Here is a 21507-nt window from a genome sequence, read left to right as displayed (position 1 = left end):
TAACCACAGGGCATGACTCACAATCACCCAACTTCCCTTTTGCCCCAATGTAAAGGGGAGTTTGTAGGAGCATCAATCACACGCCCAGGCCCCCATGGAAAGGGGCTTAGTGCACATGGAAATCAGACCCCTTGGTGATTATGCTTTTATGTTCTCATATATCACTGCTATGGGGCTGCGTGTTGTCAGCAGCCATGCAGATCAGACCCTAGAAACCGTCACTGTCTTCAGACCCAGTATCTCCCCAGCAGAGAAAGAGAGACAGTGCCTGGCACAGACCTCCAAGGAACACCGCTTGACAATGGAACTCTGCCTTATTGCTCCAGGGACCCCAGCTCAATATTTGGCAACGTACAGAGATTGTTAGGAAGTGGAGGTAGGTGCGGATCCTAAGAGCAGCTGAGTGCCCACCCTTCCCCATGACGCTGCTGAGTCTTCTAGATACCCAGCATGTCCCAGCATATACTTTATGCTGTGTATAGGAATGTCTCCATCCACGGCGGGGGTGGGGCGGGGCAGTGAAAAGGAGCAACGTAGCCCACTGCAGCTACATTTTACACTCGTGTACTCCTCGGGGCTGGAGAGAAGATGGATTTCCCATCCCATGCACATTGGTAAGATACCGAAAGAGTTCCCCGTCTTGAAGTGGGATGAAATAATCAAAACCCTAAACATTTCCCTTGCACCAAACCTCCAAACATCGGTTTTGGTTTTGGAGAAGGGAAGAGTTTTGTTTCAATAATCTGGGATGTTTCCTTTCCATTCGGATCCTATATAGTTTTGACCCGGTTCACTGTTATGTCAGCTGTAATTAGTTTACGCTTCTCTGCAAGACGCCATTTTGAAATCGAGATTGGGAATGGCTTATTTTTCAGTTTTGAATTTTTTTTTAAAGTTAACAGTTTAATCAAAGCTGATATCCCCTCCCCCCCCCCCCCCCCCCCACTCCCACCCCAGGAAAATATCCAAGAAAAGGGCATTTTCTAACACAGAAATGTTTCTTCAAAATAAGGCCTCCGCCAGGGAGAGGGGAGGCAAAGGGGGCAGTTGTCCTGGGGTCCAGAAATTTAAAAGGGCAAGGGTCCAAGGCCACCATCACCGGTATCATGGTGACAGCAGTGGCTGGAACCCTGGCCAGGCCCTGTAAGTCACCACTATATTCCCAGGCGGTGCTGAGGGCTGACTGGGGGAGGCTCGCCCCTAGCTCCTCCCCTTCCATATGATGCCCCACCCCTTTTGGGTGGCCTAGAGCTGAGCCCCCACCTCACATCCCTGCCAAGTGTTTGTCCAACTAGTACTTAAAAACTCCAATGCTGGGGATTCTGTACCTCCCTTGGAAGACAGTTCCAGAACTGAACTCCATTTAGAAGTTTTGCTGCAAATTAAGCCCATAACGTCTTCTCCTGCCTTCAGTGGACAGGAAGAAGAATTGATCCTCATTCCCCATATTGGAAGGTGAGTGTGTAACAAGTGCTGTGTAACATTTTTATTGTATCCATCAAAAGAAGCACAGGTGCCAAGAATGATAGAAATCGCCAAATTCTGCTCTCTAAGGATTCTGCTCTCAAATTCTGCACTAAAGGGGATGGTTGACTTAAGATATGAAACTTCCGATATATTAAATACGTAGCTGGAGTCGACGTATCTTAAATCACCATCCACACAACTGGCGGTCAATGGGAGCCAATGCTCCCGTTGGCTTCTCTCACTCCTCGTGAGGAGCAGGAGAACCGTCACTGACGGGGGTGCCCTCTGACTTCGATTTAGTGGGTCTTTACTAGACTCACTAAATCGAACCTCGAGTGGATCGTCCATGTAGTGTAGCCGTGGCCAAAGACACTGGCGTAAAACTGGAGTAACTCTACTGACTACACCAGATCTCCTCCAGATTAACGCTGCCCCAAATCAGAGCAGAATGTGGCCCAGGGGATTTGAGTGGTTGCCTTTCTTATTGCACAGTGAGCACTGAACTGGTAAAAAAGGTGACACACACAGCACTAGCTGGGTTGCCATCTGTTTTTAATGAGGGACACAGTGACAGCTCGAAGAACACCAAATTGGGATGTAAACAGGCAGCGCGGGGAGATTCGGGCACTGGGAGAGCTCCAGCCGTGGGTGACGGGTTGTTGTTGTTAGATGGCGCACAGGGGCCAGCACTTGAGCCCTGTGGATCTCGCCCTGGGGGGAAATCAGCTGCCTGCAGAGGCTGCACCGCAGAAGCAGCTCCAGCACCGGCCTGGGGAGAGATTCTCACCCCTCCCAGCTGCTCCCGCATCCGCCCTTCCCCTGCAGACTTCCCGGCACGTCCATGGGGCGTTACTGAAAAAGCAAGTCCACGACTGCAGGGGAGGTGAGAGCTGTGGCAGTCACATGCAGCTGCAGGGGTTCAGCTGTGTCCAGGTCCCCCTGCAGATGGGGGAGGAGGGTGATGACGACAATGACTGTGTTGCCATAGCACCCAGCAGCCCCAGTTATGGTCCAGGCCCCGTGGCGCCAGGCGCTGCACAAACACAGACGAAGAGACAGTCCCTGCCCCAAAGAGCTTCCAGTCTAACATACAAGTGACGTGTAAATCACCAACACCAGGAAGCCTTTATATCCCCAATGGAGATTTCCCACCTGGTGAGGCTGGGCTCTGCATATTCTAACCAGAGAAGAGGAGAAAAAGCAAGGAAAGGGAGGCAGACAGAGCCTTCTGCCAGCGGCTACGTCCAGTCAGCAGAGACCCAGCTGTCAGTTCCCACGTGCGGATTCTCTTGCACTGGATAGTTCAGGGTTTTGCACGTTTCCCTCTGGCTGATTGTGGCAGCGTGCGCCCGCCGCGATTCCGCGAATCGAAATCCAGATGAGCGTAGACGATTCCACTCTGTTCGGTGACAGTCAGTAAAATTAGCCACCCGCCTTGTAAACTAAGGGGATACGAGCTGAGACAGGACTGAGCAGGCAAACGAGTGTAGCCTGATGGAAAACTCCCTCTCACCTCGGATTCCCCTGCTTGACCTACACACTGGGTGTGTTATCAGAATGAACCCCTTGCTGATTCTGACTTTAAGAACTCAGCTACTGACAATATTGTCCAGATCCAACCCCTGATATAAATGGACAGTCTCCTACTAAGAATAGGGAGCTTTGGATCGGGCCCAAAGCACTGTTCACTAGAAAAATCTTCATATTGTTTATATTTATAATTTCTTTTATTATTTTATAGAAGTGCCAAAAATGCTCCCCGATGCACCCCAAACCCTGACACGGGTAGAAGTCAGAAACATTGATCGCTCCCTCATCTTTGACCCAAAAAGGGTTGTTATATCCTCTACCTGTGTAAAGGGAAACTGAGTCCCAGAGCAAGTATGGGACTTGCCCACAGTAAATTGGCACCAGAGTTAGCATTAACGCCCTGTGTTCCACTCCGGCTACTCCAACAGCGGGATCTCAGCTTCACTTTCACTCCAAAGCCAATCCGTTTAAGAGTGAAATATACAAGTTCAGTGGGTGGATTAGAAATGCCTCGGACCCACATTGATGGATACCGAGTCCACTTCCCAGCCCTGACGAAGAGCTCTCTCTAAGCACCAGCACCTGCCTTCCTCAACAAGGCTATGTCTAGACTGCATCCCACTTTCGAAAAGAAGGATGTAAATTAGGCAGATCGAAAGTGCAAATGAAGCACGGATTTAAACCTCCCGCGCTTCATTTGCATATGTGCATCCGATCGCTCTTTCGAAAAAGAGTATTTCGAAAGTGAAACAGCAGTCTAGACGCGGTTCTTTAAAAAAAAAAAAACCTTTTTAGAAAGACCCTGTACTCCTGAAAAAATGAGGAGTAGGGGATCTTTCAAAAAAGGGGTTTTTCCCTGAAAGAACTGCGGCTTCACTTTCAAAATACCCTGTTTTGACAGAGCTATCTGATGCACATATGCAAATGAAGCGCAGGATATTTAAATCCATGCTTCATTTGCACTTTCGATCTGCCTAATTTACATCCCTCTTTTCGAAAGAGGGAGATATTCTAGACGAGCCCCAAGAGTAGCTGCTCCCATCACAGGTAGTACCTCACCCTCCTTGTTTCGCTGCTACAGGGGTAACACAGCTATAAGAAACAGGCACACACGGAGCTGGGAAGAACCGTACCTGGTGCTCCCGGGAAGCTGGAGGTGCTGAGATGCGGGGCTGGCATCCTGGAACAGACAAAGACAAGAGTAAAAGTTCTTCTTCCACCAATGCTTCCCCAGCTGCACTTCCCTGACTAACGGTGCAGCCACGCTGTGGAGGCCCTGAGCACCACCCTGCCTGGCCAATGCAGAGAGGCTGGTCCGAAAGGCCAGTGCTCTTTGTGAGCTATAGACAGGTGCCCGGGCCATGGGCAGGAGAAGGGTTTCTGCCTTGCTGCCTTGTCACCAAGAACAAAGCCGTTCTCCTGACACAGGAAAACCAACTTTCAGGAGACAAACGTTCTGGGACCAGTCCTGGCAGGGGTGACATTTGGGGTGTATCTAGACTACAGGGTTTTGTCGACAAAACTATACCTGCGTCTACACTACTGCCGAGTTCTGTCGACAGAACGTTGACAGATTTCCGTCTACAGAAGGCGTCACTGCATCCACACTGTGCTTTGCGTCTACACTCTCATGTCGACAACGCGGCTCATGTTGTCGACCGAACTGGATGTAGTCTAGATGCTCTTGGTTGACAGAAAACGTCTGTTGGCAAAGGGTGTAGTCTAGACGTACCCTATCTGTCGACAAAGCCTCTGTCGACAAAAGCCTGTAGTCTAGACGTAGCTTGCCGCTTGGACAGGGCAGCTGCAGCCCCCAGCAGCAAGCCGGGGCAGGATTTCTCTCTGCGGGGGAGGGGCTGGGCTGTTTCTTACCTAGCCTGGAAGGGCAGAGGGTCCAGACGAGGCTCAGGGACACCGACAGCAGCAGCAGCCCAGCCGCAGCTGCCAGGGGCACGGTGTGATGTGAGCACTGCCTGGCCGGGGCTGTGGAGGAAGCTACAAGTCAGACACAAGTGGCTGAAGCCAGGAGGTTTGTGGTGCCACCGCGTCCAGCCCTTCCCTCCAGCTCCCGTTTCCCCCCTGGCCTGAATAGAGGAAGATGAGGCCACAGGAGCCTTTAGCATCTTTTGCCCTCAGTGTGGTGCCCGAGTCAACAGGCTGATGTTGTACCGAGACCCCCCTGCCGCTGGCTCTCGTCTCACTTGCCCGTAGCTCACAGGAAAACAGCCCCCTTCTCCCGCACACGCCTCTCTATCCCTCCCCCCCAGCGACACTGCTTGCTATTTCACTCTGGAGGGTGTTTACTGGCACACCTGGGCTACATCTACACAGTTTGTTTGTTGCAGAAGAGGAAATGCAAATGAAGCGCTCATTTGCAAATCTCGTGCTCTCATTTGCATAGTCTCTTCTGATCCTTTTTGCGGAATTTTGCAAAAAAAAAAAACCCGCCGTGCAGACGGGGCCACGTGTCAGAAGAAAACCTCTTTTGCGCAACATCCCTTAGTCCTCAAAAAATGAGGTTTACAGGATCTGGCGCAAAAGGGTTTTTTTCCGACAAATGGCCCCGTCTCCACTGCGGGTTTTTTTCATCACAAAAACCTCTTCCCCAAAAAGGATCGGAAGAGACTATGCAAATGAGTGTGCGAGATCTGCAAAGGAGCGCTTCGTTTGCATTTCCTCTTCTGCAACAAACAAACAGAGTAGACGAAGCCCAGGTGTGGAAGTGTCTAATGACGATTACAGAGCACTGCAGTTCCTCTTTGCTCCTCTCCCGAAATTCTCTGCTGAGCCGCCTGCTCCTCAGGGTCACGGACAGAGGGCAGAACAGGGGGCAATTGTGCCGGGGCCCGATGATTCAAAAGGGCCTGCTGCACCTGGCTGCCACACTCGGGGTGGTGCTGAGGACTGCCTGAGGGGAGGGGACTCTGCGCAATGCACTCCAGATGGTGCTAAAGGCTGGCTGCCCAAACCCCGCCCTTTCTGCCTGAGGCCCTGCCCCTTTCGCCTGAGGCTCCGCCCCCTTTGCCCGAAGCCCCGCCCCTTCTGGGAGCCCCCTTGTACTTTGCCCAGGGGCCGGAATCCTGTCGGTCTCTACTGCACCTAACTAGCACCCGACATCCCCACTTTCTGATTGCAAGGGACACTAACATAGCTCTGACTATGAACACTTCCCATGTCTGTTCGATTGTTGCCATAATCACCAGAGTGTCTAGGAGTCCTAGTGATGCGTCAAGCGCTCATTGTGCTTTTTCTCCTACTGCCCAGGAGTGAACAGAAAGTGACTCACCTTCCGGGTACCTGGCAATTCTCTTCACGCTCCTGCCAGAGGAGTTGAATTTGACGTCACAGGTGAACATCTTCCCGCTGGCCCAGGTGTCCACGGGGACGCTGATGAGATTTATGAACACGAAGGAGCCGTCCTTTGCTTTCAGTGTCCTTGGGACCCTTGGCTCCTGCAGCTCCCCAGAAATATTCCAGGAGATTTGGACGAGGTTGGAGACTCCGAGGACCATGCAGGCCAGATGAGCCGTCCCGTTGGCGAGGAGGCTGCTGGGAGATGGAGCCAGAGACAGCACCCAAGTGTTGGAGGTGTAGCTGTCTTGACAGAATAAAGCAGAGAGTTTAATGTGACGCGCAGCCGAGCCGCAGCTGGAGTTAACGGTTAATGGCAGAAGATGAAGCAGCAAACAGGGAAAATGTGAAGAATAAAACGGAATGATAGCCAGCCAAACCCAAACCCACATTTGCAGAAGGGAAACTCCGTGCTAACCTAGACACTGGGGTAGTTCTAAGAACACCTCTTAATGCCAATATGTTGTTTATTCACACATGGCTCAGGCTTCAGTGGTTGATTTTCCGTTGTGCAAAAATAGATGCTCTGTTCTTTGAGATGAGTGATGGTGTATTCGCTCCTTACAGATTTCAGAGCGGCTCTGTTTTAACAACGGGATCCTTGATAAAAACGACCAGAATGGGTCAGACCAAAAGTCCATCCAGCCCAGCATCCTGTCTACCCCCAGTGGCCAATGCCAGGTGCCCCAGTCGGAGTAAACAGAACCGGTAATGATCACATGATCTCTCTCCTGCCATCCATCTCCACCCTCTGACAAACAGGCTAGGGACACCATTCCTTATCCATCCTGGCCAATAGCCATTAATGGACTTAACCTCCATGAATGTATCTAGTTCTCTTTTAAACCCTATTACAGTCCTAGCCTTCACAACCTCCTCAGGCAAGGAGTTCCACAGGTTGACTGTGCACGGTGTGAAGAAGAACTTCCTTTTGTTTGTTTTAAACCTGCTGCCCATTAATTTCATTTGGTGCCCAGTAGTTCTGTTATTATGGGAACAAATAAATAACTTTTCCTTATTTACTTTCTCCGCACCACTCAAGATTTTATAGACCTCTAATACCTCTGATAACTGTGACACCACCATTTAACATGTTCCTGCGCACATGAAATCAGCCTGCATTGCCCCACCATTTCTTTTCTGCACACCCAGTTCTGCATCCTTACCTCCAACAACCAGGGTGGATCCGTTGCCAAACTCCAAGAAGCTGACGTACGAATCGGTGCAGTAATAAACCCCGGAGTCATCCCTTTGGACATTGTAGATTTTCAGTGTCACAGTGTCTCCTTCAGCTATACAAGCAGCTTTACTTACATTTTGCTTATCTGCGCATCTCTTAATTAACATGGGTGCCCCGGCGTCTCGCCTCCTGTACCACTGAACTGTAACGCCGCCTCCTAAAAATTTATTTTGGGAAGAGCACTGGATCTCGGCTATATCGTTCATGTGCACGAAGAGGAACGGCTGAGGCTGGTGCAGAAATAGCCGCACTTGTACCACTGCAGGAATAAAACAGGGCGCGTTATTAGAGTAAGCCTCCAGCAGATCTTCACTGGCCCCCAATAAACTCGAGAGATCAGAACAAAATCAAAGGCCATCAGAGGATCTCTGAGCTGTACACCAAAGCCCTGGAGCTCATACTAAAACTGTGCACAAGTGAACTGAAGATCATCTCCGTCCTAGCAGACCTGTCCCAAGCTACCAGACATCAGGAAAGCCAGTGTCCAATGCAAAAGGTTCCATTCTCAATTCCAATCCGGACCAAGCCGGGTGGTGCGAAATCCTTACCCACGAGAGACAAAAGCAGATACTCAGCAAGCAGCATGATTTGTAATAAACCCGGTCATGAAAGACGAAGTCTACAAGCCCCCGTCTGGTAGACTGCTCAAGTGGAACAGTTCAACATCCTGAGATGAACGCCTCCGGGGGGGATGTGCTGTGCAGATAGATGCTTTGAACAGGGCTGTTGGTTTTTTTTAAAGGACCCTTTGGGGACAAACGATCGCTTCTCATTTGTTGCAGCATTTGAATCAAGCCTGGGCATGTCGTTCAGATTCCTGACCGTAAAAGAAGCACCGGGCCCTGGCACAATGTGGACCACGCAAGGGATTGTCATGGGCTTGCCTCTGTGTTGAACTGAGACAGCTTCAGAGCTTTCTGGCAGGTCAGGCGATTGCATGCAACACAAGTTCAAGGTGTGACAGTGTAGATAGAATTCTCTGTGCTGCCCGTTGCAGTTGGTTTTCCCACAAACAGCTGGGGCTAGAGTTTTTAAGAGGCCAGGTGCTATTAGACATTGAACTAACAATGTGTTAGCTCTGCCATGCCTATCGGAAGAGAGCAGCATCCAGTGGGCGTCCAACGTGCTAAGCACCTGGGAAAATCTAGCCCTTTTTTTATGTCCTGGGGTTACGTCTACACTGCAATCGGATTCTGCTGCAAGGAGTCCCAAAGCTCAGGTCAACTGACGTGGGCTCATGCGACAGGGTTTCAGTGTAGACGTCCTGCAGGGGCTGTGGCCAGGGCTAGCCACACAAGTACTTACAGGTGGTCAGGCAACCCCCCAATTCAGGCTGGTAGCCGTGCCACTCCAGCCAGCCTGCTAATATTTAAGGCACTCGTTTGAGCAGCTCCACTTCCAGTTGCAATGAAGACATACCCTGAATGGGAGCTGGGCTCTTCTCAAAACATGGCCCAAAATGGGGGCGACAGACACTTCTGCAGGTTGAACTTCTTTAATCCAGCACCCTCAGGAACTGCCTGGTGCCGCACCAGAGAATTTGCTGGACCATGGGGGGTCCATATCTAGCAGCATGCCCAACGCGTCCACTGATGAATGGGCTCTGAGAAGACATTTAGGGGTAAATCAGAGTTAAAGAATAACACAGAGGGCCAGGACCGGGGGCTGTCAACAAACTTTATGGGACCGCGGGAAACTCAGCCACACCCAGGATAAGTGGACGTCCTTGTTGCTGGACATGATGCTGGGACGTAATTGGGGACCAGTTTTGCACCTGCTCAAAGCGTGGCTCGCTTCAGGAGCAAGATGAGGGAATCCCTGAGAGTGACTTTCCAGACTCCAGAGCAGCTCCAGCTTTGTCAGCGGCCTTCAAACGCTGCAGTTTCTGATCTCGCATTTTGCAGACCCCCAACTCCCCTTGAGTTGAGTGGGGCAGAGCTGGGCGCACCAGGAATGTAGGATCAGACCTTGTTAGTCCAGACTCGGGGGGGCTGTGAGGGGTGCACCGCACACTTCATGCAGCACAATACACCTTTGTTCATCCCAAGATGGGGGTGATTTTGGCGCTGGTGCATGTTGTTTGGCTCCTTGTTATTAATAGCAATCCTGAGCTAATAAGAATATTGCAAAGTGTTCCCTAAAGGAGATCAGTATTATTAGACCCATTTTACAGATGCAGAAACAGAGAGGAAGTGACTTACCCTAGGTCCTGCATTAGGAATGTCAGGAATACAATCCAGGTCTCAGGCTTGTGGACTATCCATTAGGCCACACTACCTAGGGCAAAACTCCTCCCCAAACAGCTTGAGAAAATATCTTGGTTTGTGCCATGACATGTCGTGTGTTTCACGCTACTGAACGGTACAGTCATGCTTGTGTTTCCTTCATGGCCTGTTCGGCTTCTCCTCTGCGCCAGCCATTTCCTCTACAGATGAAGCGGGGGAGCCGTTTCTGTCTGTTTGGCAAGCAAAAGCGGGGAGAGACCTGAGAAAGCAAACAGCCCACGCGCTGGGCTAGCGGAACGAACACAACGAAGGTGGCAAAATGAATGGCTTGAAACTGACCACAAAAGCAAGTGCAATCATCCAAGCATCCGGTTCTGACCTTCTTTGAAACAGCAGCTCCTGTGCAACCATTTGTGTCACTTCCTTGGTGGCTGTTTGTCTTGCAGCTTGTGGGTTGTTAATCTTGGTTGCAATTTGTTTTTGTAAAACAAGGTAGAAAGCAAATCAGTCAGGGCACATAAGTACAGGAGCTTCCTCTTGGATTTTAATAGACTTGTATTATCACTGGATCATAAGACTAGAAGGGTCCTTGAGAACTCATTCAGTCTAGTCCCCTAAACTCATGGCAGGCCTCAGTGTTGTCTAGATCATCCCTGACAGGTGTTTGTCTAACCTGCTCTTAATGATTTCCAGTGGTGGAGATTCCACAACCTCCCTAGGCAATTGATTCCACCCTGACAGTTAGGAAGTTTTTCCTAATGTCCAACCTAAACCTCCCTTGCTGTAATTTGAGCCCATTGCTCCTTGTCCTACCCTCAGAGGTTAAGAACAATCTTTCTCCCGCCTCCTTGTAACAGCCTTTTATGTAGACAAAACCCATTGTAATGTCCCCTCTCAGTCTTCTTTTTTCTAGACTAAACAAACCCATTTGTTTTTCAATCTTGCCTCATAACTCATGTTTTTTAGATCTTTAATAATTTTTGTCGCTCTTCTCTGGACTTTTTTCCAATTTGCCCATATCTTTTCTGAAATGTGGCACCCAGAACTGGACACAATACTCCACTTGAGGCCTAATCAGTGCAGAGTAGAGCGGAAGAATGACTTCTCATGTCTTGCTCACAACACTCCTGTTAATGCATCCCAGAATCATGTTTGCTTGTTTTGCAAGTGTCACACCGTTGACTCCTGTTTAACTTGTGGTCCATTATGACCCCTAGATCCCTTTCTGCAGGACTCCTTCCTAGACAGTCGCTTCCCATTCTGTATGTGTGACATGAATTGTTCCTTCCTAAGTGGAGCACTTTGTATTTGTCCTTATTGAATTGCACCCTATTTACGTGAGAAAAATTCTCCAGTTTATCCAGAAAATGTTGAATAATCTTATCCTCCAAAGCTCTTGCACCCTTTCCCAGCTTTATACATGTACTCCCTATGCCATTGTCTAAATTGTTGATGAAGATACAGAATAGAAATGGTCTCAGAAGTGATCCCTGTGGGATCCCACTCATTACGCCCTTCCAGCATGCCTGTGAACTACTGATAACTACTCTCTGGGAATGGTTTTCCACTCAAGTTTGCACCCACCTTATAGGTTGCATCTCCCCCTTCTTTATGAGAAGATCCTGGAAGACCAGTGCTTTTTTTGTGATGGTATTGCTCAGTATGCACTACCGGCACCTCCAGTCAGAGCTTACCTGTAAAGAACGGAGCGTACCCGCACCTCTGTATGCAAATGTCCAACAGTCGACTGGGCTGCATGTCTTAAAGGGACCACGTCTCTTAAAAGGGCAATGATGGCCCCACCCTGCCTTTTTTATATTTTTTGCTCAACAACTTTTCCCCTGGAGTACCGGCACCATTTTTTTTTTAACAAAAAAAACCCATGGTGGAAGACAGTATGAGAAGCTTCACTGAAGTCCAGCTATACTATGTCTACCACTTTCCCCCATCCACAAGGCTTGTTATCCTGTCAAAGACAGCTTCCCGGTGTGACAGGGCATGTGCCCTGCACTGGCGCTTTAAGAGCAAAACCCAGCCCTGACCAAGGGTCTGAGCACGAAGCCTCAGCTGAGGTGGGTATTGCTCATTAGGGCCCAGCTGGGGGCTATATAAAGAAGGGCTCCTGGCAGGAGAGGGGAGGCTCAGTTTCTATTATAGTTATAGCAAGGGATGCAGTGTTATCAGGGAAAATTTAACATTTAAGAACATCAGAATGGCCATACTGGGTCAGACCAAAGGTCCCTCTAGCCCAGTATCCTGTCTGCCGACAGTGGCCAATACCAGATGCCCCAGAGGGAGGGATCACAACAGGTGATCCTCATGTGATCCCTCCCCTGTCACCCACTTCCGGAGAAACAGAGGCTAGGGACACCATTCCTGCCCATCCTGGCTCATAGTCATTGATGGACCTAACCTCCAGGAATCTATCTAGCTCTTTTTTTAACCCTGTTAAAGTTCTAGCCTTTACTGCATCCTCTGGCAAGGAGTTCCACAGGTTCACTTCACAGCAGCAGTGCAAGAAAACAATGATCTGTCATGGAAAGGAGGGTAGCGGGGCGGGGGGAGGGGAGAGAGAGAAAAGGAGCCCACCCTGCACTCCGGCATGAGGCCCCAGTTCAGCAAAGCTCCTTCAACCTATGTACATATTTATCCTGAGCACCCCACTGTGAGATACCAAGTATTATCCCCATGTCACAGCTGGGGCACGGAGACCCACAGCGACTGGGGGTAACATGGTCAGAAGCCCCGAAGTGACTTGAGAGGCAAAGTCCCACTTTCAACAGGGACTAAGGCCTGACGGTCAGGGACCGGCCCAATCACACATGGAGCCTGTGACAGAGCAGGGATTTAACCCCTGAGTGGCCGGCTAGCACCATGCCAACCGCACCCTCCTTCCTCCCTTCGGTGCTGACGTCCCAGTGAACTGGCTAGGCTAGGGGAAGTGTTTGCACCACATTCACCTTCCCCTGGAGCTCGGTCTCAATGACTCTGGCCTGCTCTCTCTGTGTTGCTCCCATGATGCAAAGGGAGCAGGACCTGGCTGCATGTGCCGGGGGGTATAAAGGCAGCAGAACCAACTCCTGCAGCCAAGAGCCATTGGCACGTGGGGTGTGGCCAAAGCAGGGGGGTATCCCCTGCTAGCAAATGGATCCTCCCCCTAACGTCCTGGCACACACACGCCACAGAGCTGACCCCATTCCAGACTGCAGGAGTGGCCACGGTTTCAGTGCGGAGGGGTTGGAATCCCTCACTGGACATTTCACTTTGTTCCCTCTGCAAAACATTTTGCACGTGACACTCGGGCGCGCATGGTACGCATGTCTGTATCAGTGCCCTCAAAGCCCCTCCCTACGTTCATATTCTAGACTCCCCCCTTCCTTTCCCAGAGGGACCTACTCCAAGCCTTGTCCTTAAATCCATAGCACACACGAAACACACAAGCTAAGTTGTGTTTTTGCTAATTTGCCCCCTTCCATGGTGTGCAGGGAACTTTTCTGTTGGTTTCCTCCTTCCTTTGTTAATCTTGGAGAAATGTGACATCCAACTTTTGGTGATTGTGTTCATGGCATTAAAAAAACATCAAATACCCTCACTGAAAGTCTGCGACCTAACTCTACCCTTGTTCTCAGACTCCAGAATGATAATGCAGAGCAACCGAAAACAGAGGGAGACGAAGCAGGTTGCTCCCTAAGGCAATGAAACAAAACTTACCATCTACGTCTAGATGATTTTCCAGAAAAGCATCCGTGGCCAATCTAGACGCGCTTTTCCGCAAAAAAAGCCCCAATCGCCACTTTCGCGATCGGGACTTTTTTGCGGAAAACAAATCTCGGCTGTCTACACTGGCCCTTTTGCCCGAACGGGAGCAGCATAGTATTTCCACAAAAAGTACTGATTTCTTACAGTAGGAAGTCAGTGCTTTTGCGGAAATTCAAGCGGCCAGCGTAGACAGCTGGCAAGTTTTTCCAGAAAAGCAGCTGATTTTCCGGAAAAATTGACCAGTCTAGACACAGCCACCCGGCGTTCTTTGGCTACGTCTTTCCAAACTCACTTCTGTTAGACCAAGCATGCCTGCTTCCATACCAACAGTAAGCAAGATCAGGAGAAGGCCCTGAAACTTTAATGGAGAAACCACAATGTTAATAGTTTCCGTACACTACTGTGATATTGATGTGAATTCCATCTGACTGTCAGGATCTCCGGAGCACAAACAATATTCCACCTCGTTTCAGTCAGAAGAGAGTCTTGTTATGGGAATTCTACTATAACAGAGCAGATTGCACTAGACCCCCCCCCCCCCCATGCTGTTTCAGTCTCTTTGAGTTTCTTCTTTAACGGATTTCAGAGGCAAAGGAATATTTCTCCCCTGCTGGTTCTCAGGGCAGGTTTGGAAAGGGGCTATCAATGGCTCCTGACCCCCTCCTTTTGTAGTGCATGTTGCCCGACAGATCTTTACCAGGAAATGTCATATTTTCCTCTCCACGTGATAAAGTCTTTCATCAAGCTATCCATTAGCTAGCAGGCGTCTGTCAGTCTCACAGCATCACCTGTGCATGATTGAAGAAAGGCACGAGATGTCCCACCAGGCAGTTGGGATGCTTCTAGTCTATCTGCACAGTGAGTATTTTAAGCCTGATTTGCTTCTTTTCTACCTCGCTAAAAACAATTTGCTGTCTGCACAAGGACCTTCTGCAGTTCCAAGAGGGGTTAACAGCGACCTGGTCCAAGAGACAGTCGCATCTTTTAGTTCCTCGACTGAAATCTTAAGAGAGGTGATGAAATATTCTGTTTTAAAACAACCTGGATGCAAGACACAAACAGCTTGAAAATAGTTTTGGGTTCTGGATAGTAGCCTGCAATAAAAATGACTTTTTATTTCTACGCTGGCATTTTTCTGGATGACGTTTTTCTGCAGAATGATCAGAAGGAGAATTTGCAATAAAGGCCTGTGTGAATAAATTATGTTCCCATATACAATTTAGTAAAATGCTGGGGTTTGAACTATTGATTTGGGCAAGCATGAGTGGGAACGAGCAACCCACTGAATAGGGCTGGGAATTGGAAGTCGGTATCCCTTGGTTTTAAACTGTACGGTTGCTTTTGTTAGGTTACATCAATTCCTATGCAGACTAAATGAAAGCTGACACAACAAATGGCTAGAAAGAGAGAAAAGTTGAAATGAATCTTTAGCAATTGTGTGCTTTGTGTTATTCTTGGATTCTCTGCTCTAGAGAGTGTAAGTAGCTGTCTTTTCCAGAGATTCTTGTTTTAACACACTCCTATCTTCCCTTGTATAGTGACAGCCTCGGAAGAATGGATACAGATCCAGCAAAGCCCAGCACAGATGTGGCTGAGTTCTGGGGAGGCGGCACAGCTGGACTGTCGCCCTTCTAAAGGAGAAGGGAGGGTCATGTGGTACAAGGAACAACCAAGTGGAAGTTTGCTGTGGATTTACCAGAGTTTTGCATCTGCCCCTCCAGATGGAAAATATGCGAGTAAAGTAAATAGTACAGCAAACACGTTTTCACTATTGATCAGTAACGTGCAAAGAAAGGACTCGGGGGTTTATTACTGCGGCCTCTCTGCTTTTCTGTATCTCCAGTCCAACTTCGGGAACGGGACCAGACTCATTGTCACAGGTGAGTGTCCAGGGGCTCAGAACACTGAAATTCTAATGCTAGGGGCAGTGTGAAAAAAAAATCGTCTTTTGTGGGCTAGGTAGTGACTGATTCCCAGGCTGCAGCTGTAAGATGCTACGGTTCCTCTGCTGTCTGATTGGAACAGTAAATTAACAATCAGATTTGATAGCCCTGCTTTTTGATGATTCCTACTGGAACTGCCGTGAGTCTCGGCCGTAGGGTATGTTTCTCCTGCTCCCGCTGTCCTGTCAAAGTTTGCTTATAACTCAAGTTCTTTCCCAGACATTCAGCTGGCTCCATGAAATGATTCCACTCCCCGATTCAGAAAGGGGAATAATCAGTGTCTCAAGCAACACAGTGTGAATTGCGCAAAACAATACAACCTCTGAATAGTGAGATCTCTATATGGTGGATCCCCACTTTGAACTGATATTCCGACGAGCACTGCTGAAGAGGAAGGCAGATTAGGAATGTCTTTGGGCAGTACTAGATTTGGGCACTACTGGGATGAATGCGGCACTAGGAAGATGTGGAGGGACTTATTATTTGTCAGTAAGAATGATTCCCCTGTCAGGCGTGTCCGTCCAGAGATCTCAAAGCACCTTGCCAAAGTGATTCTGTGGCATTACTCTGTCACAGTTGGGGAAACTGAGGCAAGGAGCTGGGGTGTCAATGTGTTTCCAAGGTCCCTCAGCAAGGCAGTGTCCTCCCCACTACAATGACCAGCTCTTGCTGTGCCTTGGTGCTGACCCGAACAAGCTGTGGGGCATACAACCTACTGTGCTTATATCGGGACAGACAGCTGAGCAGCGATGGGTCGGGGGACTCTCCAAGGGTGGATGCCCCAGAGTGCTAGACAAAACGTTGGACATTTCACACATGCTGCGCTCAAGGGGCAGAGGCTGGGGTGGGGGGACTTACTGAGCTACCACTGGCAGCTCTTTCCAGTCTCTAGTTTCACGGACTCTCTTTTAGATGCCTCCAAGCCGAGACTTTCCGTCCTGGCGCCCTCCGACCCGGGGGAAGCTGAGCTTCCCCACAACGTGCCCCTGCTCTGCCTGCTCTTGGATTTCACTTCCCCCTGGAGCGTTCTCTGGGACACCAGGGAGGAGCCAGATGGCCAGGCAGATGCCGGAGCCATAGATGGGGACGGGGTCTACAGCATCTGGAGCCTAACGACAATCCCGTCCGAGTGGTGGAACCAGGGGACGAACTGCACGTGTACCGCCAATGAGAATGGCACAGGGAGAAACATCAGCACTACCGTCGCCATGGAAACAGGTCCAGTATCGTGTCCTCCAACCTCACCTGCCTCCCTGGGCACTTATCCTATGCCCCTCACTGTGGCATCTGGGCACCAAGTGTGAGCAACAGCCACTCTAGGCTAGAGAGCCAGACAGAACCAGACGGGACGGCTCAGGTGAAGGACAACTGATGGGAAGGAGGAGAGGTTGGGAAACCATCGAGAGGGGGTCTGAGGGGTGGGGCAGTTAGGGTTGCAGTTCTGAAAGCCTTTATCTTCCACCCCGTGGGGATGAGATGTGGGTTTCTGGTCAGGAAGCTGGAGCCTTCCCCTCCAGGTGAGCACAGCCAGGCCCCAGAAAGGTCACTTGGGGGGAAGCTCTAGGAGTATCAGGAAGAACATTGTCAGAGGGAACAGCTGGATGAACGCTGGGAATGGCAGCCAGACAGCGAGACCGGACAGATAAGGGCACAGACACCCCAGGGCAGAGCGGGGACCCCCTGTAAATTTAGGCTGGACAAAGCACTGGTGACTTTCACGCAGGGGACAATCCTTTGGGGTCAGGGGGAGCTACAGGGCACCCAGTGGAACAGGGTCATCTCCATCACTGGCTGCCAGGATTCCAAGCTGTCCCCTGTAAATAACTTGATCCTATCGCAGCCATCCCAGAAGCAGGAGGTCTCAGGCTGTGCCACACTGTGCTGACGATCAGCTGATCTGACACAGCGCGGCAGTCTAGACGCAGATCTGTCGGCTGAGGAAACCTTTGTCGACCGATCCTGTAAACCTCGTTTAGCTCATGGTGTTGAAGACCCCCCTTGGCTCATGGAGTTGTATGGGATGTAGGGTTCAGCAGCCCAAGTCTTGATAGGTGTTTTCTAGACTCAGCATCTCTCCTCTCTGCAGGAGACTGTAGGATTGTGTTCTACGCCGGGCTGCCCTGTATTTTCATCCTGCTCCTGATCCAGCTGCTGATCGTGCTCTGGAGAAAGTGCCGCATCAGAGGTAACCCGGTCAATTCTCTGTCTGCTCTAAAGGACCCAGAGGGGGAGCTGGGTCAGTCAGTAGCTTTAAAAACAATGAGTAGCCCTGTGGCACCTAAGGGTGTCTCCACAGCAGAAGAGAAGAGTGAGGGGGGGATTCCAGAGCAGACTTCAACTTCCTGAAGGGAGGTTCCAGAGAGGATGGAGAGAGGCTGTTCTCAGTAGTGGCAGATGGCAGAACAAGGAGCAACGGGGGAGGTCTAGGTTGGATGTTAGGACAAACTATTTCACTAGAAGGGCAGGGAAGCACTGGGATTGGTCCCTATAGAGGGGGGTGGAATCTCCATCCCTAGAGGTAAAAGACAGAACTATGTAGCACTTTAAAGACTAGCAAGATGGTTTATTAGGTGATGAGCTTTCGTGGGCCAGACCCACTTCCTCAGATCAAATAGTGGAAGAAAATCGGCACAACCATATATACCAAAGTAATACAACCAAAAAAATGAACGCATGTAAAATTGACAAATCAAATTTTAGAACAGAGTGGGAGTGAAGGGGGGAAGGTTAGTGTCTGTGAGGTTATGACATAGGGGTGATAATAAGGGAAGTTTCTGTGAGGTAATGACATTAGGGGTGATAATTGGGGAAGCGATCTTTGTAATGGGTGAGATAATTCGAGTCTTTGTTTAAACCCATACATAAAGTGTCAAATTTAAAGTGAAACAAGGCTTACAGGATCTGCCAACGAAGGGTTCTGGGGTTGGCAGATCCCTATCTAGACTGTCGCGCTGTGCTGACAAACAGCTGATCGGTGCAGCGCGGTGGCCATTTTGATTTAAATGAAGCGGTGATTATTTCAATCACCGCTTCATTTCCCTTTTTTGAATAAACTAATCTACATGGCGCCGTCGACGGAGATATATGTAAAACCCACTCATCACACATCCCTATAACTGTCCTTTTGTCTCTTTTGTCCATCAGGGAGAGCTGTGCAAAAAGGGAACCCAATACCGATGAGGCAGATCCCACAGGTAAATTGGGTTTTCAGCATTTGGTACATCAGTAGGATACAGCATCTTAACCACAGGGGAATAGAACCAAAGTCTTAGCCAATGTCCAACCCTCGTGTCCACACCTTGCCTTATAAATTCTCTGAGGTTTCATTTGAGTTTATTCTTCTCTGCTCTAGTAGGAGAAGTCGGATGCAGGGTTGTTAGTGCAAAAGGGCTGCCGTGTTCCACCCCAGAGGTGGTTGCAGATTGATGGCGAAATGGTGTGGGGTGTATTTCTGTAAAGGACCGGACTGCCTGAACACCATCCTCACCTCCTGTGTGTCTCAAGCCACCAACAGCAAGATCGGTATAGCTCCTTTTTGGGGCATAAGGATCTTGCGGAAAAAGAGGTTTTTTTTTCACAAAAAGAAAATGTCCACAACTGCTTGTTTTTGTGCAAAAATCCCAGCACAGAAACAGATCGGCAGGAAATATGCAAATGAGATTGTGACTCATGCAAATGAGTCCCTCATTTGCATATTTTTTTACAGAGAAAACTCGTAGTGTAGACGTAGTCAGAATTACACCAGGTCTTTCCTGGATTTTTATTTCAGACGGAATATGCCGCCCTGCCGCACAGGAACCGAAGTGCTCCGCTGTGACTGCTGTCCTCTCACAGGAGTGGTGTGGAGTTTTTAAAGCAAGAGACGCACACAGAAAGGGCGCGAGAGAGAGCCCGAGACGTATGGGAAGTCTCTTGGGTGTGATGTGAGTCTCTCTGAAATGCAGCCACTTCCAGAGGCAGGTCTCTGGCCTGTATTCTGGGCTGACGCCTCCGTTCTTGCAAATAAAGCCGCGTGGATCATTAGCAAGCGTGTGAGGCACTGGAATTACCTCACCTCAAACGTGACACTTCCCATACCGGAGCCCCTGCCACAGTCGGTACTACTTGCGAGGGTACCTCCTGCTGGCAGCTCCTGGGATTAGCTCCTCCCCGTTCCGACACCCCCACCTCTCACCTGGCTCATGCTGCAGCCATGCTCGCTCTCTGGGACGCGGCTCCTTTCCTCCTCACCACTTGGCTGCTCCCTCTTCAGGCCTTGGGCTGCTGGCCTGCTCCCTGAGGGGGTTCCCCTCTGTCTGGGTATCAAAGTGATACAGGATGAACTGCCCCCGATCATCACCGCTCACTGCCCGGCCGCAGGGCCACAAACCACCCTCTGCTCCTGGTGCTAGCTCGGAGACCCTTGAGTCGATGGCGATGGTCTCACCTTGCTGGGGCTACCCCGAGCCGTCGCCTTCCCTGCCTCTCCAACCACACCGCCACGCTGCTGGGGTAAATCCTTCCAGCAGGCCCTGGCTCTCCAGGGCCTCTCCTCTGCCCCCGGGCTTCCTCTTTCCCCTCCGCAATGCCTAGAGAGGGACTCTGGCCGTCCTCACCACAGCCTCGTCTGCTGCCGGCTCCCCGGCTAGAGACCAGCGCTGCCTGGTCCTGCTCCGCTGGGCTCCCCCATCCCTCGGGGCCAAACGAGGCCTCCTCATTCCCCTTCGCTAGAGCCTGCCCCCTTCTCTGGCTCCTCATCAACCTCTGTCGCCTTCTAGGCTGGTGGGGAGGGGAGCCCCCAGCATGCCCCTAGCGTCATTGGTGCTGAGGGAGGGCGATGAGGCACCCGCTCAGCGGGAGAAGCTGCGTCTTGCACCTGAGGAGGTTTCCCAGCCAAGCTCTACCCAGTGGAGGGAGCCCAGCCCAAGGCTGGTTGTGCGGGGGCTCTGGGGTCAGGGCTGAGCTCACAGTCTGGGCTGCATCACCACGTTGTTCCTGTCACGCGTGGGGAGCCACGGAGCTGGCTGGGCATCCGGGGGAAAGCTTTGTTGCTGTTAGAACACAGGCAGGTGCTGGCTCGAGGCCCGTGGACGGAGCCCTGCGGGAAAAGCAGCCGCCTCCCAAGGAGTTCGTGGGAGTAGCTGCCCCAGGATGGGGTCGGCAGAGAGAGCCTGACCTCACACAGCTCCATCCTGACTCAGTTTCCCTCCCAGGGTCTCCCCTCACACCACGGCATGATGCTGCTGGCAGGGTCCTGCCCATGGCAGTTCTTAGGTCAAGGAGGCTGCCCAAAGCAAGGCACACCTTGCTATAGAGTCACTTCCGTCCGGTTCTGCCCCTTCCAGGTGCTGCGCATGTCAGTGCCAGGGCTGGCTCTGTATCTGGGTCACCCTGGTCCTGCTTTGCCCCCAGTAACGTTCCCGCGTCTCATGCCCAGTGAGGTGGAGTTTCAGGTTGCCATGGCTACAACCTCCCTCCCATCTAGCGAAACTAGGGATGTAAAATCCTGTGTAATAGGTTCACCAGTTAAACATGGTACGAAACATTGTTTAACTGGGGGTAGCGGGAGGAGGGGGCGCTCTAGCCAGAAGGGGCTCTTCCAGCCCCATGAGAGGTTGCTTCTTTTGGCCCCATGCAGGGCTGCTGGCTCCTAGCCCCATGGGAGCCGGCAGCCCCTCACACAGGCCAGGTGGGGCTGGAGCAGCCCTTTGCCTGCGGCGGGACGTGGGTGGGGGGCAGCTCCTGGGTACCGTTTAACCGTTACCCAGTAAGCATCACCCGTTAATCATCCCCCGTTCGCATCCCCCATCGAAACCACTCAGGACTCGGCTTAGACACCAGAGGGGCTGCGTTCGCTGCCCCTGCCTGTGTGAGTAAGGCAGGCCCGGAGCCCCAGCTCCTCTCACCAGCCCCCAGCCGGAGGAATCAAGCTCAGGACGTTTTGGGGAGGAGAGAGAGGGGAGCAAACGTCTCCCTCCCAGCTCACAGAACAGCGGTGGGGCCGTTCTGCAGC

At 50.8% G+C, this 21507-nt stretch overlaps 2 protein-coding genes across 3 annotated transcripts; one reads left to right on the top strand and one right to left on the bottom strand.

The window, feature by feature from the left end:
• Positions 1–1393: 1393 nt before the first annotated feature.
• On the bottom strand, positions 1394–10241 carry LOC112545006 (immunoglobulin alpha-2 heavy chain-like). Of its 2 annotated transcripts, none has more exons than XM_075907843.1 (6): positions 9790–10241; positions 7515–7847; positions 6284–6595; positions 4870–4980; positions 4131–4177; positions 1394–2866 (listed from the first exon to the last, which is right to left on the bottom strand). In XM_075907843.1, exons 2-6 carry the CDS (start codon positions 7792–7794, stop codon positions 2771–2773), a joined length of 846 nt encoding a protein of 281 aa, XP_075763958.1. In that variant the 5' UTR covers positions 7795–7847; positions 9790–10241; the 3' UTR covers positions 1394–2770. The 2 variants fall into 2 exon arrangements, with proteins under 2 accessions (XP_075763958.1, XP_025038022.2); XM_025182237.2 differs by lacking the exon at positions 9790–10241 and adding an exon at positions 8137–8266.
• A 4125-nt stretch (positions 10242–14366) lies between these two features.
• Positions 14367–19648, top strand: LOC142819723 (uncharacterized). The gene is made up of 6 exons (XM_075908309.1): positions 14367–14430; positions 15111–15452; positions 16428–16733; positions 17602–17700; positions 18660–18709; positions 19285–19648. The coding sequence occupies exons 1-6, from the start codon at positions 14367–14369 to the stop codon at positions 19330–19332; spliced, it is 909 nt and encodes a 302-aa protein (XP_075764424.1). The 3' UTR covers positions 19333–19648.
• Positions 19649–21507: the final 1859 nt, after the last annotated feature.

This window comes from Pelodiscus sinensis, chromosome 24 (genome assembly GCF_049634645.1).
Source record: "Pelodiscus sinensis isolate JC-2024 chromosome 24, ASM4963464v1, whole genome shotgun sequence".
Taxonomy (NCBI): Eukaryota; Metazoa; Chordata; order Testudines; family Trionychidae; genus Pelodiscus; species Pelodiscus sinensis.
This window is presented reverse-complemented; position numbering and strand designations above follow the sequence as displayed.